Here is a 24,285-nt window from a genome sequence, read left to right on the forward strand (position 1 = left end):
GCAGGCAGCGCCGCGGCAGCTCCGTATCCCGCCGGGAAGGCCCGGCACTGCCGGGGAAGCGCGAGCCCAGGCAGGCAGCGCCGCGGCAGCTCCGTATCCCGCCGGGAAGGCCTGGCACTGCCGGGGAAGCGCGAGCCCAGGCAGGCAGCGCCGCGGCAGCTCCGTATCCCGCCGGGAAGGCCCGGCACTGCCGGGGAAGCGCGAGCCCAGGCAGGCAGCGCCGCGGCAGCTCCGTATCCCGCCGGGAAGGCCTGGCACTGCCGGGGAAGCGCGAGCCCAGGCAGGCAGCGCCGCGGCAGCTCCGTATCCCGCCGGGAAGGCCCGGCACTGCCGGGGAAGCGCGAGCCCGGGCGGCAGCGCCGCGGCAGCTCCGTATCCCGCCGGGAAGGCCCGGCACTGCCGGGGAAGCGCGAGCCCGGGCGGCAGCGCCGCGGCAGCTCCGTATCCCGCCGGGAAGGCCTGGCACTGCCGGGGAAGCGCGAGCCCAGGCAGGCAGCGCCGCGGCAGCTCCGTATCCCGCCGGGAAGGCCCGGCACTGCCGGGGAAGCGCGAGCCCGGGCGGCAGCGCCGCGGCAGCTCCGTATCCCGCCGGGAAGGCCTGGCACTGCCGGGGAAGCGCGAGCCCGGGCGGCAGCGCCGCGGCAGCTCCGTATCCCGCCGGGAAGGCCCGGCACTGCCGGGGAAGCGCGAGCCCAGGTGGCAGCGCCGCGGCAGCTCCGTATCCCGCTCCCCGGCAGAGCCGCGGCCCTGCCGCTCCGAGCGCTTGGTATTCTAGGGCTCTCCACCAGCACGGCCCACGCTGTGCTTCGGGGCTGCTTGGTATTCCAAGCCTGTGCAGGCACTGCAGAAATCCTTGTTCTCCCAGAATTTCATATTTTTTCATTTGATAATGATGGCGTTTAAAACAAAAAGACACTACAGTCTTCCTGAAGCAATCAACACTACAGATACTTCACGAAATGACTTCCAAGCTCTTAGTTCTGTCTCCCTGATGAAGGTTTCACAGGGACTAAAACTAAAGAACTAAAAACCATAGGACAGCTTGAACTTATCTCCCTCCAAAAGGGATAGGGTAAAAGTGATATTGAAAGATAATTCACTTTTTAATGGTTACTAAAAGGATATTGCAAAAAGAAACCCGAATAGCTGTAATCTCTTTTCCCTGCCATATCCTCACAGTTTAGGAATGAACACAGAGCCATCAAATTACACACAAAACATCAATTTACAATAAATTAAATGTAATCTTTTCAGCTCTGCCTCAGCTCTTAGTTATTTTTTCATTTCATTAGCAAAACTACAAGAGGAAAAAATAGAAACAAGATTTATTTTCTAATATAACCACCAACTAATAGCTGGAATTTACGGACGTTCGAAGTGTGACTGTCCAATTGCAGTCAGTTTTTATAACATAGGTCTCTACAGTACCGCTTACCACTCCTTGCTGGTTCCCAAATGGACATGTGAGAATTGCCCGGCTGGTTTCACGCGGTCCTGGCTCTCCATGAGCGGGGGCAGGACGGAGCGAGCCCTGCAGCACCCGCGCTCAGAGGAGAGGCAGGTCCCGACGGGCGCCCCGACCCGCTCGGCCTCCCTGCCTGCCGGGGTCCAGGCGACCGGGCGCCATTCTGCCCCTCGGGGTCCTTCAGCCCCTGGAAACAGGGAATAAATATATCAGGGTGTCTGAAGGAGACATTTTTTGGAGGAGCAACTTAAGAATGGTTAGTTTTGGTGAAAATTTTCTGTTTTTTCTTATCTATTTATTTATTTTGTATTAGTTAAGTGGCTCACAGGTATTTGGCTGAGAAGCTAGCCTTTTTTCCAAACTTCTGCAAGGTCCTGATGTTGCAAAAATGTTAAACATACCTAAAAACACCAGGAGGCTGGGGGACCTTCCACGCAGGGGCTGCACATGCAGTAAAGGCAGAGCCCCGTCCCGTGCTGGGCCCTGGCACAGGAAGAGCTGCCGGGACCCCGCGGCTCCGCCGAGCGCGGGGCTCTGCGCGGGGCCGCCCCCGCAGCGCGGCTGCATGCGCCGCCGTCGCCTTCCTGCCGGGACGCAGCCAACGCTGCGGGACAGGGCGGGACGAAGGAGCGCTTCCTGCTGCCTTCCTGGCACCCGCTTGGATTGTCCGCACGATGCACAAGTGTATGTATAGAACCATTAACAAAAAGGGCGCAGCCTATCTGGAATATTCAGTAGGGCCAGTTGGGAAATAAATCGATGTATTTTATCATTGGGGAAATTTTCAGATTTCAACTTTTATTTTTCCTATCCTCATCTCCAGTGGAGCACAATGTGCTTTGCAAGGCAAATTATAAAATATTTTATCTCATATTACCTAAACTGCCTAACGGAAATGTTCCATTCTGAAGTTATCTTCCCATGCTGCAAGGAAACCTGAAGTCCACCTGCTTCAGCCACGGAATAACCACCCCCCAGTGCGGAGATTCTGGTAATTCCCAGGAGGAATTTCAGTCAGGGCCGTGCACTGCTCACAGAGTCCCCCTGGCTGCAGGGGGAGGCCAGGAACAGTCTCCGAGCACATCCCATGACTTGACTTTCCCTTCATTGTGGGTCTCTGCGATACGAATCAGTCCTACCCTTCACCCACAGGTATTTTGGTTTGATTGTACATGCTCATTCTGGAAAGATAATTCAAAGTACATTTTCTTTGCCAAAATTAAGAAACGCTGTGTAAAGAAAAAAAGCAAACAGCTACAAAGCTTGGGAAATGCTGGAGTAGGAAAAGCTTTCTTTCTGCCAAGTCTGCCTTGTGTATAGCACTGTAAGTGAAGATAAGTTTGCACGTTGCTGATGCTTGCCAGTGCTTTGTGGAATGCCAACACGCTCTGAGCAGTGGGCTTTGCCAGCCCAGCCCCAGACTAATTTAATATTATCTTGTCTTCTTGCATTTTTCTGTACCGTAGCATATTCTGTGATTTTATTTTTTGTTATGTGTCCAATCCTTAATGGTCCAAAAAGGGAAATAAGACAAAAACAGCGAGATCCCTTTTCCCTCTCACAATCTCCTAGTCCCCTCTGAGTGGCAGTGGGCATTAAATCAAATCAACCTCTTTGACATCCTTGCTCACATCTCCCACAGACGTATTTCCCGATTACTTACAAGATGCTACTGGTTTTAAGAGCGCTGTGACACAGTAAATATGATTAACTGAATCTTCCAAAAGGATAACCTTACCTGAAAATCTTTTTCTATCCTAACATCAGCCCTTATCTCATGGCTTTTGATATAGCTGGGCAACTTAAAGCTGTTGGCACTCCTTCCTTTCCCATGATACTTTTTCACTGAGGGATGTAAAAGGAAACAGGTGATGCCCTAACAATCAACTGTCACACTGAACCTAGTCAAAATGTCATCTTCTGCGCGTTGTAGGGGGCTCCATCAAGTCTCCTGATGGCTTTTGCCAAATGAGTGGAAGCTGTCTAGGGAAGGCGAGGTTCGAAGCTAGTGCTGTGCATGTGTTCCTGGTTTTCAGGCAGACACTTCGCTCTGAAGCCGGTCTGGCTTTGGGAAGATGTGCGGAGTGCCCTTCCAACCAGAGGTGCTTCCCGGTGCCACCACCTGCGGCTTTCCGGGGGTGCCCTTATCTCTCGGCACACCCCATGCCACAACCTGTTCGTGCAAGATGCTGCCGGGGGTTTTTCGGGAAACGCATCCATTCCCCAAGATGTGGTAACACCTCATACATGGATATACACATACGGACCTTTGCTGGTGTGGCTCTGCAAATGCCTTTCCAATGCACGGATCTCCTGCCCCCCTGCCCCTCTGCAGTCACCGAGCATGCAGAATGCCGTGCTGCTCGCTCCCGCATTGACCAAAGCGTTCCCTTCCCCTACGCAAATGCTCGGGACTGGCCACAGAAAGGCTCCTCCTGTCACACCAGGGCAGTGACTACGAGTGCTCGTGCGGAAGGCAGCCGGCCAGCGCCAGGGACAGGTATTTATCGGTTCCTCGGCTAGAAACGCAGGCCAGGTCTTTCTCAACGCTCCGGACACGCAGCTGTTTGCAGACAGGTAGCAGAACCCTGGGGGGAGCACTGCTCTTGGAGTTAAGGTGCATATGAAAACTATGGCCAGGGAATAAAAAAAGCTACAGTCTTAGAAATGTGGTATTTTCACATTTTCATCCTCCTCAACTACAGCAACTTTGCTTGGAGAATCTCTTGTGAGTCGTATTCAACATGTTTGATTAATTGTTCATGACTCAGAAGGGCAAACACGAGCACCCAGCACCTCTTCAACAGCAAAACCGAGGTAACGAGGGAGCTGCAGCTGCGGCTGTCCTCACAGCAGTAGGTGACTCCGAACTGGAATGGTGGTTTCCAGGCCAAGAGGAGAAGCTCCAGGCGAGCCCCCGCACTGCCTCTCGGGAGGCGCCTGCTCCACACCAGAGACCATGGGGTCCTCTGAACAGCCCGCGCCAAGGGGCCACCTGGCACACGCTGAGAGACCTAGGGCACCTGGGACCTTCTCTAGAAAAAGCAACGAATCAGAAGATTGCTGCATTATCTGTCAACACCTCCTGAACCCACAGCAGCGGTGCCTCTGAAAATACCTGTTTGTCAACAAACTTACTGCTTACATTACACTAGAAATCGGTCTCTGAAACGGTCGTTTCCGAAAGCAGAGGCCTGGAATTGTCTCACATTATATCTCATAGTCCTAAATTGACAGATGACTAAAATGATTCCTTTTGGCCTTATTATCTGCAGAGCATAATGAACAAATACTATTAGCCTCTGGAATACTCTCCAACTGAGAAAAATGTACTTCCATCTCTAGCTGTTTAAAATAGGCTATTTCAAAGCTAAGTTTGTTTTCCAGGCTTCAGGATTATTTCAGGTTCATGTCTTGTTCAACAGGATATTCTCAATGGAGGCTTTTTTTAGAAAATCAGCTGAACTGTAAGATATGAAGGTTTGCAAAGCCCGGGTTAATAAATTGTTGAAAATAAGAGGTAATAGTTTTCATGAAAACTCTGCTACTAGTTAGACCAAAAGGTGATCTGATTCATTTCTTTCTATTTACAGTTTCTGAGATCCTTTGTTCTTAACCTTGCAGTGGATCATTGCAATTTCAATGCAAGATTATAAACGGCTGTGCCCTGCAAGGGGCTTTGATTTAAGAGGATATTACTCTATACAAACTTCTGATGGGAGCCATAGTACATATTGATTTCACCAATGTTCAAATTACTTTTCTTGTAATATTGACTTTTTTGTGCAAACCCATATACGTGTGGGCAGAACAGTCATTAAATTAAAGAGTCTGGCTTTCAAAACAGTTAAAACATTTCTGTACTGCCCTTCTAAGCCCTGCGCAACGTTTCTGAATTACATGCTGCAGACTGTTAATAAATCATACGAGCCAGTAGCTTTCACTTGCCTCGTGTGCAGCAGAGCCATTGCATGAACTGAGGTTTTCAACCCCCTCATGAGCCTTGTGCTTGTTCAGGTGTAGAAATACAGATTTAATTGTTTAACACAGACATCCTGGCTTAAACCCTTTGCTATGATTGTAAAGAAATGTTAAAAAAAAAGAAGAAAAGAAAAGAAAATGGTGCATCATGAAGAGACGCAATTTCTCAAAATGCTGAAATAAGGTTTGAGCTTGACCATGTTTTCTAACTTGTTTCTGGGGCTCAAGGCCGCGGGTGTTACTGCACTAGCAGACGCGGCGCTGCCTGCTGTCATCTGCAGGCGTTCCCAGCTCTGCAGGGTTCCCAAGGCCCTGTTCCCTGTCCTAGGATTCATCATCAAGAAGACACGGGGCCATCTCCTGCACTGCAATAAAGACACTCAGTAGAATCCATTTGTTCCGACAGTTTGAACGGTAACAATGAGCCCAAATTCATTGTTATGCTGGAGGGATGTCTGGAGACGCGCTATTCTTTCAGCACACTTTGAAAAAGCTTTAGGGATTCTAATTTCCAAGGAGAGACTTTGTAGCGCTCACATGAAATAGTAAATGGATGGCAAACTTGTGAAGAACAGATACCAGGAATTAATAAAACGGAAGCTTCATTTTTATTTGTTTGGTTTTGGTTCAAGGTTTGATCAAGACAAATCCCTACCAGCAGCCAAATGGAAAGGAAATGCATGTTCAAAACAAAAGGTTGCCTTTATGCCAATTTGTAAAGACCAACTCAAACATGTCAAAAATGCTGTGAAGTTCTGAGGTAGCCATTCTACCTGCAGCACAAAGTAGGACTGTGCAAAGGGTGTTTGTGACGTTCTAACCGGCAGGGAAGGATCTGCACGCCGGAGAGGAGCCGAAATATCTCCGAATGTGGGGACAGAGGAGAGAGATCCGCACAGCAACAAAGCTGAGAGCTTCACAGCTCCCTGCTGCTCGCAGCGGCTGCGAACAACGTGCACTCAACCCGGAACATTTAAAGAACAACTTCATTCAAAAACACCTTGTATGAACACAGTTCTTTTAGATGTCTAGAAAATTTGGAGAGAATTAAACTCAGGGAGGCAGACAAAACACTCCTGCTAATTGAAGGCGCATATGTATCCAAATGCAGCAGAGGTAGACAGGCAAAACGTCTTATACCTTTGCAAAATGTCATTCTGCAATGCAGAATGAAAACTGTATATAGAATTTATTGAAAACTGATATAGTGATTCAAGAAAGTTATTACAGTTGTTTTAATTTGCAGTACTGAACGCACAAGAGGAAGCCCAAAAACCCCCAGCTGCATGCAGCAAGGACACAGAAAGTCCTGAAAAACGTAACACCACAGGAATAATTTGCAAGTGTACTGGAAAAGCGGTGAAAAATTTACAAACTGCATTGACTAGGTCAAAGGCCTTGACTCTGAAGGTCAAAGCTTTCATATACTATATGAAATACACCATATGTTAATATACATACACTATACTATACATATACTATGCACATACACTGTATGTTACTATATGGCATCTTCACAGCACATGGCTTCTGAAAGGCAGAGCAAATTTATGTAGCATAAAAGCCTATGAATGTGGACACAGGAATGCTTACATGATATTTATCAAAATGTTTACTGGTCCAAGCAGATTTAGGAGAGTGAAAAGTACACGAAAAGAAGAAATGAAGAAAGTTGGCAATGGTGCACATGATGAAAGGAAAATGAAAGTAATATTGATGGTCTCAAGAAAAGGCACAACTTGCCTATATTAGAGCTGTAGATATGAGCAAGAACAACCAAGTGAGGAATACAAATCTCACCAGATAATAGTTTTTCAGGACAGATAAAATTTAAACTCTCCCAACCAGGACTCTCACAAATCACTGTCTTTAAGACTTCTAGCTTCACATAAAACAAAACCTCAGGATGATAAATTTAATCATAAAAATGTAATGGGTTCATACAATGTAGCCGTGATTCTTTTAGTTTATATTGAATCTGATTTTGGCTCCCATATATACTTTCCATCAAAATATTTAAGTGATTTGAGTATGACAAGTGGAATTGTTTTGAGACCCCCATCAGATGTCGAATGAAAATATTAATCAAGTGTAAGGCCAAGCCTGATAGACTCTAGAAAGCTCTACCCTAAGTTGAATGTAGAAAAACAATTCACACAAAACTGATACAGATTTTTCTGTGGTCTTGATTCAAATATCGCCTCTGTCAGTAGTGACTAAAATTATCACCATTTCTTAATATGAAGAAAATGTAATGATAACCTTAGCTTCAATCTGTTCACGGGATGCAAAGGTCTAGAATAGGCCCATGGTGACAAGTACAGGCAAGAAATGATTTGGCAGCTTTTGTAGAGAAGCCAAGAAATCAATAAACAACCTTTCTCACTCTTTTTGTATATAGAATCCGTAAGTCCTTTGGAAAAGCCTATTTTGGTACTGAGTATATGAACGTAACTGAAATGCAGAGAAGAGTCTCTGGAAGTGTTGTTGTCACTCTGGTACTTTTGGTGAACACTATAGTTTCTAATTTTTCTTTTCTAAAGTAAGAAAATACAATCCATAGAAATAAGGCTTGGAAGACAGCTCACAAATGCTATTTTTGCCTCAATGGCATTTGGAAATTTGAAAACCACAGATGAAGAGAAAGGAACTATGGAGCCCCTGATTTGAGAAATAACAGCAAGAGAAACTTCATCTGAGCTGACAGAAGGTTAATAAAGAGCGCAGCAGAATCAGAACTAAATTGTCTTCTGCAAAGACCGCACCAAGTCTGAAATGGTGACACCAAGATCCCTTTTCATTCTCTTCATGAAACCGTAGAAGGAAAAAAAATTAGGGAGGAATCAGGCGTGTGTAATCATCCCGGCTTTACAAAGCAGGTAGTTCTGTGGGCCCGCCAGATGCAAGGGCTTCTCTTGGGGCAAGAGACAGACACAGGGGATTCAGAATGCGTTTCTCTTCGAAGAATAGGGGCCATGAAAAGAACCTTCTGCCTTTAATGCACTGCAGATTTAATGAAAGGCAACTGCTATTTTAAGATTTTATAAGGGGATTTGATAACAAAGAGGAGTTGCAGACACCGTCCCCATTACCACCAGGCTTCCATCCTTCCTTTCATCCGTAGCACTAGGCTGGCTCTCAGAAACTTTTACAGATAGTTAGAGCCATCAAATGAAGGTTACTCGCTCAAAGGCTCAGTCCAGTCATGTTCAGCTGTTTTGGCTTGAATTAAATTGATACCAAAATGGTCTCTTTTTTATTAAAGTACTATAATCATTGTGGCTGCAATCTCTCACTAATGTAAGATTTGATATAAGTAGTGATAATGGTATATGTCACCAATGCCGATAGCTGTCAGAACTTATTTTTTTACAGAACTAAAAAGCAAAATAAAACTCCCAATTATTGTTAAAATGGACAAAAGATAACCCTTTGTCCAGAGTAGAGACATTTCATTTATTTCATTTTCTTCTCAGCTCTGTCAAGCAATGTTGCAGATTCACTTGATGCTTTATGTGTACTGCATTAGATCTCAGAACTCCCAAGGAGGATTACAAGACAGGGGGAAATTTAAGGTAGAAAATTTCAGGCTCCCATGAAGCCAATGGCAAAACTTAACACAAGAGGGTCAGACTTTCACTCCTGGGCTTTCTCCTCAGTTATTGCACGGATTTTCATCTTTTAATTGTGCCCGTGGGCTGGCTGGGACTCACGCTGAAAACATGACTTCTACTGCCACGCCAAAGGTGTCACGAGTCGCGCTTCTCTCGGCACCACACACCAGCCACACGGGTGTCACTGTCACAGATGGCCTTGGCCACAGACAAGCGCGGGTGACACGGCTCTGGGAGGCAGGGATACACTCCTGGGCTTTCTGGTGAGTGCTGATTTTGTGGAAAACATTATTTAAAATCATCCAATGCAGAATTACCTTTCTGACAGCCGGTCGTGACAAGATGTCAAGCTGAGCCACGAGGTCTGGATGTTGGCTGTCCTGAACAGGGACTTGGATCGTGACATTCGGACACGGGGCAGGGACGGGAACTCTCAGCTTTGCTCGAAAGACGGTGTCTCCCTTTCAGCTCTAAAATCTGGCAGCCTTCGGGAAAGCGGTGAAAGGAAGACGGAGACGGGTGTGCGGGGAAGACTACCAAGAGAGGGAGAAAGCCGAGGGCTTGTCAGAGCCAGCGAGTGAGGACGGGAACCTCAGGCATAAGATGGAAGAGAAAAGCTGGTGGAACAAACAGGGAACTGGGGCTCAAGAGGCCATTCTTCCGTGATTTTTCACACCGTGATTGCCAGGTTGCTTTTTGGAAAGCAAATTCTAGTGAATCTCCTGTACTTTGAAACGTGGACAGTCACTAAAGTCTGCTCTATCCCCGCTCTTCAATGTTTCCAACAAAATCTAGCACTGGGGGAGCTATGGTGCTCTTACTGACAGCAACAACTTTTTCTTGGGGGGGGAAAGAAAGGTTAATGTGGAAACTCTCTTTCCAGTGTCAAGATTTGCCTTATGGAGTTAATGAGGTGGGAATTAATAATACTGGGAGTTCCTCTTTGGTCTTAATGCAGACCTTGCAGCAAGAGATGGGCTAAGACCTGCTTGCCAAAGCAGTAAAAGTGCCCCTGACTTGGGCCCAAGTTCAGGAACGGAATGTTGGTCCTAATAAGGATGCCTAGTAAAAGGCAAACCAGTGCACAGCTGGAATGATATGCACTTTGTACTCAAACACTAGCAGAACTTAGAAGGATGTTTTGTCTTTAGCAGAAAAAGGCATTTTCACGTAAAACCTCACATAAGGATGCAGCGAGGTGTTCCACCATGTTTCATTGAAATATGTGCATTGCATTATGAGATTTCTTCGCATAGTAAGAGCATATTTTCTTTGTATATACAGAGAACTCCGGGAGCACCCGAACCTCGGCCGGCAGCAGGAGCAGAGCCCGGAGCACCCGAACCTCGGCCGGCAGCGGGAGCAGAGCCCGGGGGCACCCGAACCTCGGCCGGCAGCGAGAGCAGAGCCCGGGGCACCTGAACCTCGGCCGGCAGCGGGAGCAGAGCCCGGGGGCACCTGAACCTCGGCCGGCAGCGGGAGCAGAGCCCGGGGGCACCCGAACCTCGGCCGGCAGCGGGAGCAGAGCCCGGGGGCACCCGAACCTCGGCCGGCAGCGGGAGCAGAGCCCGGGGGCACCCGAACCTCGGCCGGCAGCGGGAGCAGAGCCCGGGGACACCTGAACCTCGGCCGGCAGCGGGAGCAGAGCCCGGGGGCACCCGAACCTCGGCCGGCAGCGGGAGCAGAGCCCGGGGCACCTGAACCTCGGCCGGCAGCGGGAGCAGAGCCCGGGGGCACCCGAACCTCGGCCGGCAGCGGGAGCAGAGCCCGGGGGCACCCGAACCTCGGCCGGCAGCGGGAGCAGAGCCCGGGGACACCTGAACCTCGGCCGGCAGCGGGAGCAGAGCCCGGGGGCACCCGAACCTCGGCCGGCAGCGGGAGCAGAGCCCGGGGGCACCCGAACCTCGGCCGGCAGCGGGAGCAGAGCCCGGGGCACCTGAACCTCGGCCGGCAGCGGGAGCAGAGCCCGGGGGCACCCGAACCTCGGCCGGCAGCGGGAGCAGAGCCCGGGACCACCTGAACCTCGGCCGGCAGCGGGAGCAGAGCCCGGGGGCACCTGAACCTCGGCCGGCAGCGGGAGCAGAGCCCGGGGCACCCGAACCTCGGCCGGCAGCGGGAGCAGAGCCCGGGGGCACCCGAACCTCGGCCGGCAGCGGGAGCAGAGCCCGGGACCACCCGAACCTCGGCCGGCAGCGGGAGCAGAGCCCGGGACCACCTGAACCTCGGCCGGCAGCGGGAGCAGAGCCCGGGGGCACCCGAACCTCGGCCGGCAGCGGGAGCAGAGCCCGGGGCACCTGAACCTCGGCCGGCAGCGGGAGCAGAGCCCGGGGGCACCCGAACCTCGGCCGGCAGCGGGAGCAGAGCCCGGGACCACCTGAACCTCGGCCGGCAGCGGGAGCAGAGCCCGGGGGCACCTGAACCTCGGCCGGCAGCGGGAGCAGAGCCCGGGGCACCCGAACCTCGGCCGGCAGCGGGAGCAGAGCCCGGGGGCACCCGAACCTCGGCCGGCAGCGGGAGCAGAGCCCGGGACCACCTGAACCTCGGCCGGCAGCGGGAGCAGAGCCCGGGGACACCTGAACCTCGGCCGGCAGCGGGAGCAGAGCCCGGGGCACCCGAACCTCGGCCGGCAGCGGGAGCAGAGCCCGGGGGCACCCGAACCTCGGCCGGCAGCGGGAGCAGAGCCCGGGGACACCTGAACCTCGGCCGGCAGCGGGAGCAGAGCCCGGGGGCACCCGAACCTCGGCCGGCAGCGGGAGCAGAGCCCGGGACCACCTGAACCTCGGCCGGCAGCGGGAGCAGAGCCCGGGGACACCTGAACCTCGGCCGGCAGCGGGAGCAGAGCCCGGGGGCACCCGAACCTCGGCCGGCAGCGGGAGCAGAGCCCGGGGCACCTGAACCTCGGCCGGCAGCGGGAGCAGAGCCCGGGGCACCTGAACCTCGGCCGGCAGCGGGAGCAGAGCCCGGGACACCTGAACCTCGGCCGGCAGCGGGAGCAGAGCCCGGGACACCCGAACCTCGGCCGGCAGCGGGAGCAGAGCCCGGGACCACCTGAACCTCGGCCGGCAGCGGGAGCAGAGCCCGGGGCACCCGAACCTCGGCCGGCAGCGGGAGCAGAGCCCGGGGGCACCTGAACCTCGGCCGCAGCGGGAGCAGAGCCCGGGACCACCTGAACCTCGGCCGGCAGCGGGTGCAGAGCCCGGGGGCACCCGAACCTCGGCCGCAGCGGGAGCAGAGCCCGGGACCACCTGAACCTCGGCCGGCAGCGGGAGCAGAGCCCGGGGCACCTGAACCTCGGCCGGCAGCGGGTGCCCGTTCCAGGGGTCTGCACATGCTCCCACGGAGGCGCTGGCACGCGCGGGACGCGGGCAGAGCAGGGCGAGATAAAATCTGGGCACCCGGTATAGAGCAGAATTGGGGCCTGTTTCGCTAACGTGCAGCACATCACTCCCAGAAGATGGATCTGTATGACTGTTTTCCAAACTAAAATAAAAAACAACAGCCTCTAGGCATTAATGGCCTGATTTTCTTTTCAGTCTGCAGGGATGTTTTTCCTTTCTTAAGCACAACTAGGATCATTCTTTAGTTAAACAAAACATTTGACTTTAGCATCATAACTTGACTTCAAGAGCAGGTATTTGTTTTTAAAAAATGCCTGTTTGAGTGAAGTATCTATCTCACAAGGAAAGGCTGCTATTTCCAGAGGAAAGGAGGCTTTTCCTGGAAACCAGTGGGTAGCATTTATGCCAGTCTTGCAAGGGAGCTGCTGAACCAAAAGCTGTTGGGGCTGGGGAAAGAATCCAAGAATTCATCATTATACCCATGCTTGGCTCTCAGATTTGCCCCTGTGGGCCACTGCCAGAGACAGGACACCACCTTTGGGGGTCCTGCTTTGACACCCTATGACTGTTCTCACATTTTCATCTTGTTCATGCTGTACTTTTGAATCCCAGGAAAACTCCCATTTTTAAAGTGAAATATCCTGTTTGGAAACCCTTGCTTTATTGGGGTCCCTTGTACAGTGCTGTCAGCTCAGGTACACTTGAAACAAGTAAGCAGAACAGAACTCTTCACGTGTGAAAACCACATTGTTCATGGAAAGTCCCAATGACCATTTTCAGAAAATGCCTCTGCCCTATTTTTTTTCTCAGAATTTGCTACCAGTGCTCTGCACTGTGCACTGCATCATAACCAGTTTACTCCTTCAACTAGCGAAGGGAAAAACCTACATACCCAAAAAGAAAGAATAACTTTCACCAGGAATCTCCCAATGCAGCTAACAGCACCACCAAGAAATGAAACCTTAGGGCAAGATGCAGGAGAAAATTTCTTATTATAGTATCGGAACTCTGTACTACAGTCACTGGAGAGACACACAGAAAGGAGAATTTCTGAAATTTTAATTAAAATAAGTAACGGAATTATTGATTAAAATGGAAAAAATGTGGGAAAAAAAAAGATATGTATGTCTGACTCTGAAGAACACCCATTCTGTAACTCTCTTCCTAATTTTTTTAACTTTTTTTCTGTATAAGGTTTCATATCATGCCGCTTGTATGCATGAGGAACTATTTCCAAGGAAACTAATGTGACAAGAGAGTGCAACAGGTATTCAGCACTAATTCCCCTTGTTTAGTTGCTCCTGTTTAGTATGTCTATATGTAATTTTGGTCAATCCACTTTCAAAGCAGAAAGTATCGCAGAATGGTGAGTCTAAGTGATTTCTGATGTAGACATGGCACAACAACATTCCAGTCAGTAGATAATTTGTTTCCTTTTTCGAGCAACAGTTCAACACTGGAGGGCCAGATGTGAGGAGATCTTGTCGTTTTTAGCAGCAAGTTCAGCGAAGGGGATTTCTCGCAGTGTGTAACTAGGAGAAGTGACGTTAGCGGCTCCCAGACCAGAGAGGGGACCTGGGAACCGGCTCTGGCGCAGACTCTCCCACCGCTTTGCCCGTGCAGGACTGGGATTTATCCAGCAGGACTGGGATTTATCCAGCCCCACTGCACCGGTCTGACAGGCAGCTAATGTGAGCGAGCAGCACACACACCTCATCCAACGTTCAACGCCCCCACATTCCAGAAGAGAGGGACTTACCTGTTCAAATCACGGTGTATGATTGGTTGTGTGAGGTTGTGAAGATACTCCATGCCTTTGGCAACATCTACAGCAATGATTAATTTAGACTGAAGATCAAGAGTCCTAGAATTTGAAACAATTATAACATTACTCAAAATTTACAGACAAACTGAAAATTATCTGTAAATCACGGTCCCTTTAAAAATCTTGAATACAAAAGAATGTTTTATAATATATGTAATATAAAAATATTTACTGTAAAATAATGACAACCAAATAATTACTGTCATTAGTTACTATTTTCCCTTGTATACCAAATAATGTGAATTAAAGAAATAAATTTTATTGAGTGTTCCTTTCACTCTTCATTGATAAGGAACAAATCTGCATTGACACAGATTTACCAATCTTCAGAATTCTGTACATGCAAAGAATGGCTAAGATACCTTTTCTGTTCATGGAGCAGGGAAAAGAGTGATCCTCCAGAAATATACTGCGTGACTATGGCAAACTGGCTCGGGTCGTCCAAGCAGGCTCCAACAAACTGTATGACACAGGGATGGTTCAGTCGGCAGAGGATGGAGACCTCACGGCAAAACATGTCCACGTCCGACTTGGAGCAGTAGGTGTTGGCGCGGTAGCTTCGCAGTTACGGGAGGAGAAAACAGCAGGGCAAAAACGTCATCTTTCAAATACCTCAAACTACAGCATTAAGAAAATGAAATGGAGAACGGTTTGAGAAACCTACCGTTTGATTGCTACAATTTTATTTCTGCATCGTCCTTTGTATACTTTTCCAAAAGAACCTAAAATGATTTAAAATAAATAAGTATAAAGATATTTCTTGTGAGTATCAGATATGTAAAAATGGATGCATTCTTATTTCTAGTACCTGAGCCAATAATCTCATGGAACTCTATTTCAGAGAGCTGAAGATGGAAATGCGATGGCAGAGCAGCACGCAGGAGAAGAACATCTGCCTTTTCTGCAAAAGAAAATTGTTACCCTACCTGTAAAATGCAGGGTCACGGGAAGGGCAAAACAAAAACACTTAGCTTCACAAGAATATTGCACAGTAAAAGCTGATTTTCTCTGCTTTTTCTATCCTTCCTTCTTTCAGAACCCACAGTAAATCCCAATAATAAACAAAGTTTTGCAATCTTACAGTTGCTTCAGGTTTTCTTGGTTTTAAAGTCTTATCACTGATCAAAACTGACCATGGTCATATTGTGCCTGGATCATGTGATGGCTGCATAAAAGCCTTTGTATACAGAACGAATTCCCTTTTCCTGAATGGTCAGTGCTCACTACCAACGCTATCAGTGCTATTCCAGATCTGACCTACTCACCAGTGACACATGGAATCTGAATTCTGATGTGTAACCATCACTACCTTGTTATCTGTATGGTTCAATTGCAGAAGTTTATCAAAATATTGCTATGTGGAACAATTTAATTTTTAATATAAAAACATAAAAGCATTTGAGTACATCCAGAGTGAACATTTGCAGAGGAAAATTGAAAGGACACACACAAAAACAGTGTAAATATGCATCTGAATGCTTTGTCTATACCCATTTCAAAATAACACCATTTATTTTTGGAGATAATTTTTCTTTTGAAAGTAACCCAGCAGAGTCCAATTAGTTATTTGTTTCCATTAAGGGATTCCTACGCATTTCATTAGTGCTAATTCACACACATAGCCTTTTTCTTTCAAAACAGAGAGACAAAAAAAGGGTTATTTTTTAAAAAGCAAATGAAAACTAGACAAACAGAGGACTTATAGGCACAAGGTACTCAGCAGCTCTGCAAAAACTCAAAAGGAAAATAATCAAGCTAAATAAAGCTTTCTATGATTTTCTTAGAGAAATAGAGCTGCTGCTTATACACATCATTGCATTTCTGAACAAAACATATCCAGGAATAATGAATCTTATATAGTATGTTCAGGCTAACAAACACCTTGAGTAAATGACCATAAAACTTGCATTTCCCCTTGTCATTGAAAATACCTTTAGTCATGCTTTTAATCTTTCCTAGAGGGGATGGAACTGACACATAGGAACCATCTGAAATAAAAGAACAGAGGGAATTTCATGCTCTTTGAAGACACTATAAGCAGCTATATTGATAAATTAGCAAGCAATGGTTGCTTAAAGAACGAAAAAATAAGGGAATGAAAATACATATAAGCACACACACACACATATGTCTGTGACGTGATATTGCTAAAATGGTGACAGTAAGTTGGACAGTTTCACTAACTGTATGGAACAGTATTTTGTTTCATCAGGTCTATGTAGCTACAGGTAGTTAGGGATTTAAAGGAACTTGGATCAGATTAAGAATTCCGTACACGTGGGCTGCAAATGGATTTTGTTGTGGAATTCACTGACTAAATTTTCAGAATACCTCAGTTTTCACAGTGTACCAAAGATCTGGTCTCTTCTTTTGTCTACTTAAGTGGGACCTGTGTTCTTAAAACAACTAGCATTAGAAACCCCACCTGGATGTGTTGACCACTTGCCAAAACAGATTGTGATCTATGCATCAACTTGGTCCCCTATGGATTTGCACAGGCCTGAGCCTTCCCGACTCGGACACCCGGAGCACGTAAACTTCTCCGTGGAGCTGAGCCTGCAGGAACCAGGTTGATCCTGCTAGTGACTACAAAATTCTGCTGATTCTGTGGCGGGAAGAGCAATGACCTGGACAGGCTGCAATACATAATGTAAACTTTTATCTTCCCTGCAGACAGTATTCTCATATATTGCAACAAGCATTATCACTGCTTATCTCACTGCTTGCATTAATAACAAGCATTCTTCTTGCCATCTGTGATTTAATTACCAATAGCAATGAGTATTTTTGTAACAAAAAGAGTAATTAATTCTTTCCAAGGGGGAATTAGATATCTAAAGATACTAAGAAATATGAAGGGCACTGAATATAGAAATGTACTGAATAGCAGCCATCAAAGAAACACAGAGACAACACAAAGAGAATGGCTAAAGAAGGTATTAAGTATGTGGAAACTACAAGGAATGATTCCTAAGGAACGACCTTCATTTCATAGCTTCTAGCTTTTCTTTCTAGCTAGTAACACAAAGTGACAACTGTTTTAAGATAAAGCAAGAATCTTGATGTAAATGAGGGACATATGGTACCTAGAAAATGAGCACTCTCACATCACTAATTTTCTTTGTGCCAAACAGAACTGATCCAAAGCTTATGGACATGAGGGGAACATTCCCTGAGAAAAAGTGATTTCTCAGGCCATACCTCCTCCAGGCTGTGAGTACTCATTGCAGGGCGACTCATCCTGGGGCCTTTTATAATGCTTCAGAAGGGTCACAATAGCATCATGACCTAAGAAAAAAAGGAAATATATGAATTTGCAGATAAGCGAAGCTGTCTTGACCTAATATTCATATACTGATTTATAAAAAAAACAGGCAATTTTTAAAAAAATGAATAGTAAGTCTGTTTATAAAACACATAAATAAAGGTTCAGTAGCACTAATCAGAACAATAATATGATTGCTAATTACAGAAATACAGAAAAATACTTGCTAATAAAAACAAACATGCTATTTTTAAATGAGTCTACATAAAACCAAGATATGGTACATGGCAACAGACAAAACGGTTTTATAGAAATCCTAAAATGAAGGTTGAGAATAGTTTTCAGGAAGTCCTACACAAGAAGGCAGTGACTGAAAATACTGAAATTCTGAAGCCCTGAACAGGACAATCTGCACAGAATATTGCAGCAGACAACTGCGTTATTCATTATTCCTGACTGCAAAGAAGCAGAGAAAAGTGGTACACGCATAAACCTGCTCAAGCTCTCAGATTTTTGATGCACAATGTTTGAGCATTTGGTAATGCTCAAAATTCTGTTGAAAACTTTACAAAGCTCAGTTCTTCCTCAGGATTTTTGTACATTTTGCCAATATCATGTCTTCCTTTAGATCTATGCTGTTACTATATTACAGTGTTTTACATAATAAACAGCAATGTCATAGTTTTGGAGAAGGGAAGAATGCCCCATAATCCTCCAACTTTAACTTGCATTTTGCCCCATCCCCTAGAAAACATGGGAAAAAAAAGCAGCATCTTCAGTTTCTTGCTTTGTGCAACGCACTGCTTATTCATATACTCATGCCAATATAAAATGTTCCTGTTGGCTGCTTGCAAAGATGAGAACAGGCAAGAAAAGAAGAAACAGAGATGCATTTGGAATGAGGTCCTGATGCTTTGATCACATTCCAAACGCTACCTATCATTTCAACAGCTCTCTTGGCTCCGTTTACTTGGAGCAGTTCTGATTTTCTGCCAGTTCGGTGGCACAATTTGTTGGCATTTCTTTGAGGATCCTCTTCATCAAGACCCTGATGAATGCAAAGTTTTTGGCTTGTGATGAGCACAGAGCAGCCCGGGAGAGGCCGTGAGCTCAGGAGCTGCAGCAATGAGGCTGGCCAGGGCTCCTGGACGGGGTCCTGCGAAACTCCCACGGCAGCCGCGCAGGATCCCCTTGGTCATCTCACCGAGATGATTTGTGTGATTTAATTAGGGAAAAGGAATAAAGTGGCACTAGTATAGAAGTGGCTGATAATTTAGTGCAGTATTTGAAAGTGAACTATTTCTGTCTGTAACAAATATTCCCAAAGAAAGGATAATGGTAAGTGATTAATCAAGATAATTTGCAGTTTACTATAGGGTCTAACCATGACTTCAAATAGGCTGTCTATAAAATTTTCTCCAAAACCTGCATTGCTCTGATATTGAAAAGTCTTAATAGATCACTATTTACCTAACTATACAGAAAGAGCAACCAAGCATTTTTTCATGTATTTTATGACAATTCTTATTATTACATAGCAGATCAATAATAAACCAAGAAAACAGTCATAATGAAAACATATCAGAAAATAGTAACTGTGAACAATATCAATGAATCACAGCCAGCTCATCCTCCTCTACACTAATTCATCCAGAACCACTTAAAATGCTCTACACTGAGTCATTTGCAGGATACTAAGCACTGCTGAATTCAAAAGCATTATTTCTTGCAACGATTCTTCAGTTAATAGCACCTAAATCAGTCATGAAGGCACCATCAGTAGAAAGTACCTGTTCTGGATACTGTCTTACGCATTTATAACCCAAACCAAAACGCTCTCGGGCCTCTCAGGAAGATAAACAAACAAACATACAAGCAAACAAACAGCACTCCCCACTACTAAGGGTATGAGGGGAAGGAGAAAATGCAGCTAAGCTTTGTGTGCTGCCCCTCGTACTGTAATCAGAATGTAGGGCCTGGCGAGAGAAGCTCTGCTGGCTTCCGAAGCTGTGAGGAACACGAGCTTACCCCTGAGAGTGTATATATATATTTGAATGCTTCTCTAAAACAAAGGAATTTAGGTCAAGGACAGCTTTCAACAGGCAGCAGCCTTCTGGATGCCCAAACTCCAGGATGCTGGAGCCAAGCACTTTAAAAGTGTTATAACTTACACTAACATAAAGGCAAATGAAAAGAAGAGGGCCACTTCCTCCCAAACCCATACAAAGACTCCAATCACCTCCCATGGCCCAGAGGCAGGAATGGCACGACCAGGAAGAGTAAGGGAAGGAAGGGGAGCTCAAATAAATACATGGCTCTCAATCACAGATGAAATGCATAAACAGATGTGAAAATCCAAAACATTACCAGAAAGAAATAAAGCTTTTTATTTGCAGAGAAAATTGAAATACAGCAACACAGAAAACTGACAAACTGCTGTAATTAACGTGCAATGGACATACAGATCAGTGTAACAGGAACCATGGAAAATGTCCTGCTTTAATTCATATTTAGAGGAACTAAAGATCACTGGCTCTGATGCACAGCTCCTTGCAGGGTCTCCCTCAGCAATAAACTGGAACTCCTCATGCACTCCTCCAGAGGCAGAAACTGCCTTTTCTGAACAGACTGTGTGTTCTCACTTTAGCAATACATAAATACTCTTGTACCTGAGCTTGTGATGAATCTGTTTAACAGAGTATCTAAGAGAAGATAAACATAAGGGCTGCTTTTTACAAGCCTTAATACCAGGAGCTGGAAGCAGACGGTGAAAGCTCCCAGTCTACAGGGGATGAGAGCTCATCTTGCACCGTTATCTCCTGGCTGTAGTTGCACGGATTTTGCAGCAGAAACTAGAAAATTGAAATACCTTTCTCATAAGCCCACATCAAACAGGTCTGCTCATCTTTTTCTCCACTAGACCTGCTGGGATCACAAGCTACCAGATTCATATCGGCTCCGTTATCCAGTAAAAACTGCACTAGACGAATATGACCATGGTAGCAAGCACAGTGTAATCCTAGAACATTAGAAAAGGAAAAAGTCACTGTGGAAAGCACAACTTTCAGAGCATCATAACAAGATTTGTAGCAACAGCTGTAAAGTGCAAATTGATTTCCTTGATAAAGGAATATACTATCAAACAAGTACCCGAGGCATTAGATGAAAAGAAAACATCGTGCCCCAAGAACCAATCTATTGCCTTCTACACAGCCCCTGCCATCATTTACTCTGCCACCTGCAAATCGCATTTAAAAACTTTGTATATGAGGAAGAGCAAATAGAAGCAAAGGCAGTTCTCTTTTTTCTTTGCCTGCAATGGATAAATGGAGGCGTGCAGCTTTTCAGACACTATATCCTTTCTTGCCACCCTGAACAAGGCCTCTCTCCCCAGTCTTCCTTTGTCCCCATTTCTGTGTGACTCTGTTTTTTCCTCCCTGTTTTCCAAGCTCTTCATAACTGCTGTGTCCACTTTACATCTCCCATCTCACATTTTTCCTATTTTTTCCTAGAACAGACCCTTTTACCTCTCCTGCCATCCCCCTGCACCATCACGCCCAGCATTCGAAAGGCAGCGCAACCAGCGCAGAGCCCTTCTCCAGCCCCGCGGCGCTCCGGCCGGACCGCGGGATGCGGCTCGCGCGTTGGCGGCGCCCGCCCGGCCCCAGCCCGGGGCTGCTCCGGTCCCCGAGCGGCTCTGCTGCGCGCGGAGCCTGCACAGGCCTCGGGAGAGGAGACTCGGGCCTAACCCCCACACCCGCTCAGAAGGGTAACTACAGGAGAATCAGCTTACGCCAGGTTTTGCCAGTCATACACAAGCTGAAGAGCTTGACACATCCTCACTAAATTCCCATCTCTTCTATGTCTGCTTGCAAACATATTCCAAAAAAGGTGAGTTCTCTCTGAAAGGTAATCGGATGCTGACAGTCAAACTCCTATGGGAATTACCTTGGAAATCCTGATTGCGCATGGCTTCCAAACTTTCTGGTGCTGGTTTGATATGTACTTATACACAATAAGGATCATGATGTTACCTGTATGTCCATCTCTTCCCTGGTGATTGATGCTTACAACATTCTGGTCAAGAAGGTATTTTACAAGTTCTATGTTCTTTCCATAGGTACAAGCACTGCAAAAATAAAGGGGAAAGTGAATATTACAGTCTGTAAAACAGCAAAATACAAAGTTACACAAAGATAAAAATGGAGTAACATGGTGGAGAGTCTTTAGAAATGTGCAAATGCAAGATTAGTGCACCAAAGCACAAGGATTATTTTCTGTTGTTCTGGGAACATTCCAATTACTCTTGTACAAATTAATTTTGTCATGCAGTATGAATACAGTCTGTTTTGCAAGTGCTTCTTAAGTAACACACTACAGATTTATATTATCACGACCACATTTTTTTCTGCCACCTTACTTCCAGATTACAGGGTCTAGAAGCCAGCAGGCTTCTGGGCATGACAGATTCCAAACTCAGCTTCCAGACCAGACATAAAGAGACACCGCTATTTAGAAATATATTGATGACACTGATGCCATCCCAACACCCCTCTCTTTTCCTCGCTGTTTCCTTAGTTACTGCCTGGTTCTTAGATCATGTCCTCTCCTGAGTTTCAGGTTATGAACTTGACATCCGCGCCAAGCTCACTGCTCAGCTGGCTGCTGGTGGGACCTCTGTTATTGCCAGGGTTGTACTGTATGCATCTGTACGTGCAACTCCATTGAACATGGCCATTTGGAACATCTCACCTGTGGAAAGCTGTTTCGCTGAATATATTTTCTTTAGTGAGACTTTCCGTTCCTGAGAGCTGAATTATTTCCTTGACAACTTCAAACTTTCCATTGTAACAAGCGCTGTAGATGAAGTGAGTAAAGGGCTGTTAACGATGCGAACTTTCTAGATAGGCCAAACAAGGTAAAATAGGGTTGTTTCACATGACTTACAGGTGCAAAGGTGTGTCTCCATAGATATTAACCACATGGGGTTGAACATCAAAACTGCTCTGCAATAAGAACTTCACAATTTCATGGTGTCCAAATCGACAGCAGAAGTGCAGAGGAACATGATCTTCGTTGTCCTGAGCATTCACTGTCATTTGAAAGAGACCAAAGAAAATATTTTACACTTAACTTTTATTTAACAGATTTGTATTCTGAACTATTTATGAACTGTTTCTTTAAAAACGAAGTTTCTGTGAGCTTTTATAGATGAAAACCAAATTACTCAGCATCATCTACAATACATTGTCATACAATTTTTTGGACTTAGGGCTTAATTGCTTTCCTTTAGCAGATGTATTGAGTGTTTTGCTGTATCTTCCAATGAATCTAATGGGTTATACATGACCCTTAAAGAGAACAGGAACAATGTTATCATATAAAACAAAAATGTGTAGTTAGCACATGCAAGAGGAGCCACCAACTTACTCCAAATGAATGGACCTGTAGTCTTTCATTACAAATACTGGGAAGAAAAATACTTCGTTCCTGCTCTTAGGAGAGGAAAATCCATTTTTTAAAAGGAATGTATTAGCTTCCTTGAATACTAACAGTAGCATCAAGCAATAAAATTAGTCATACAGTGGCAGAAGAATACATTTAAACAGAACAAAGGAGACAATAAGGGTACAATTTTCAGTCATTAGTAAAAAGTTAATGAATGAAAGGCAAAGAAAAGGGGGAGAATTTATTCAAACTTCTGGATTTCCAATATTTCTGTTTTTCTGAAAGTTTCCTTTCACCTGTGAAGCTGCTTATATTCACACTACAGTTTCCTTCCTGAATAGCTTAGAAGATGGCAGTTTTCTATTGTGTAACACTGAACTCCACACAATAATGCACAGAATTAGTACACTACTGTTGGGAAGCTGTATTTAAAAAAAACAAACCGTGTGATATGAAGATTTTATTCTGTTTAAGAACATGTCTTCTAGCGAATGGCAGTGATTTGTATTTTACAAAATCATGCATTCTATATGCGGCACACAAGTTATCAAAAATATGAGGTGGAAGTATGTTTTTTCTAAATTGCCTTAGGCCAGTTATTGCATCCTTCCACCTACAAGAACAGTTGCTTTAGTCATCACACAGTAGCATAAAATTAAAAGCAGGAGAAAACTAAAACAAATTCATTCTAAATAACTCTCTAATAAGCATAAATGCACTAGTAATTTTAATTTGATGACATTTCCTAGAATTCTAGTTAGCTCATATAGTCAAAAATTTGAGGGGATAGTTAGGTAGTTGTCAGGTACAAAATTCTAGGCGTGAATTTAAAAATATCCATTGTAAAATCTTTTCCATGGCTAAAATGATAGAATTTCCATGAAACGATGAAATGATTTCCATGGCTAAAATTTTCCATAGTAAAATGATTCCATTGTCTTCCAGTCAGGCTGAGATCCTTCTCGCAGCTCTCAGTCCCCTCAGTCCCACTCCAGCAAAGCACTTAGATACAAACCACCAAGCGGTTTGTTAGATCAAAATCTCGTTTCAGTTGCCATGCAGAAGCCAACGTGCATCGCTGAAACGATCTAATTTTGATCGTGTCATGTTAACATAGCAAGTGCTGGTAACACACATCTCTTCTAATGAAGATCCATTTAGGAAATAATTCTGTAGCAGAATAACACCAGACCAACTCGCGGGGAGCGCAGCTACCCCGCAGCGGGCAGGAAGGGGCCGCGGCGGCGCCAGCGCTGCCAGCAGCAGCGTGGCCGGGGCAGGGCCGGTGTCCGGTCACCGCAGAGCTCGGCCTGCCGAGGCGGCGCTGCGGGGACGGGATGGGATGGGGA

At 46.1% G+C, this 24,285-nt stretch overlaps 1 protein-coding gene across 2 annotated transcripts in view; it reads right to left on the reverse strand.

The window, feature by feature from the left end:
• TNNI3K (TNNI3 interacting kinase) overlaps nt 1–24,285 on the reverse strand; it is a 69,087-nt gene that overhangs the window by 22,028 nt on the left and 22,774 nt on the right. For both annotated transcript variants that reach the window (XM_088537570.1, XM_088537571.1), the window contains exons 8-17: nt 22,436–22,580; nt 22,241–22,345; nt 21,523–21,617; nt 20,358–20,507; nt 17,425–17,511; nt 16,155–16,211; nt 15,032–15,124; nt 14,888–14,945; nt 14,586–14,780; nt 14,158–14,262 (exon numbers count right to left, since the gene is read on the reverse strand). In XM_088537570.1, coding sequence (XP_088393696.1) covers nt 14,158–14,262; nt 14,586–14,780; nt 14,888–14,945; nt 15,032–15,124; nt 16,155–16,211; nt 17,425–17,511; nt 20,358–20,507; nt 21,523–21,617; nt 22,241–22,345; nt 22,436–22,580 — 1,090 coding nt within the window. The remainder of the gene's footprint in view (nt 1–14,157; nt 14,263–14,585; nt 14,781–14,887; nt 14,946–15,031; nt 15,125–16,154; nt 16,212–17,424; nt 17,512–20,357; nt 20,508–21,522; nt 21,618–22,240; nt 22,346–22,435; nt 22,581–24,285) is intronic.

This window comes from Tinamus guttatus, unplaced genomic scaffold (assembly GCF_059628265.1).
Source record: "Tinamus guttatus ecotype Peru unplaced genomic scaffold, ASM5962826v1 Tinamus_guttatus_pri_ptg000814l, whole genome shotgun sequence".
NCBI lineage: Eukaryota > Metazoa > Chordata > Aves > Tinamiformes > Tinamidae > Tinamus > Tinamus guttatus.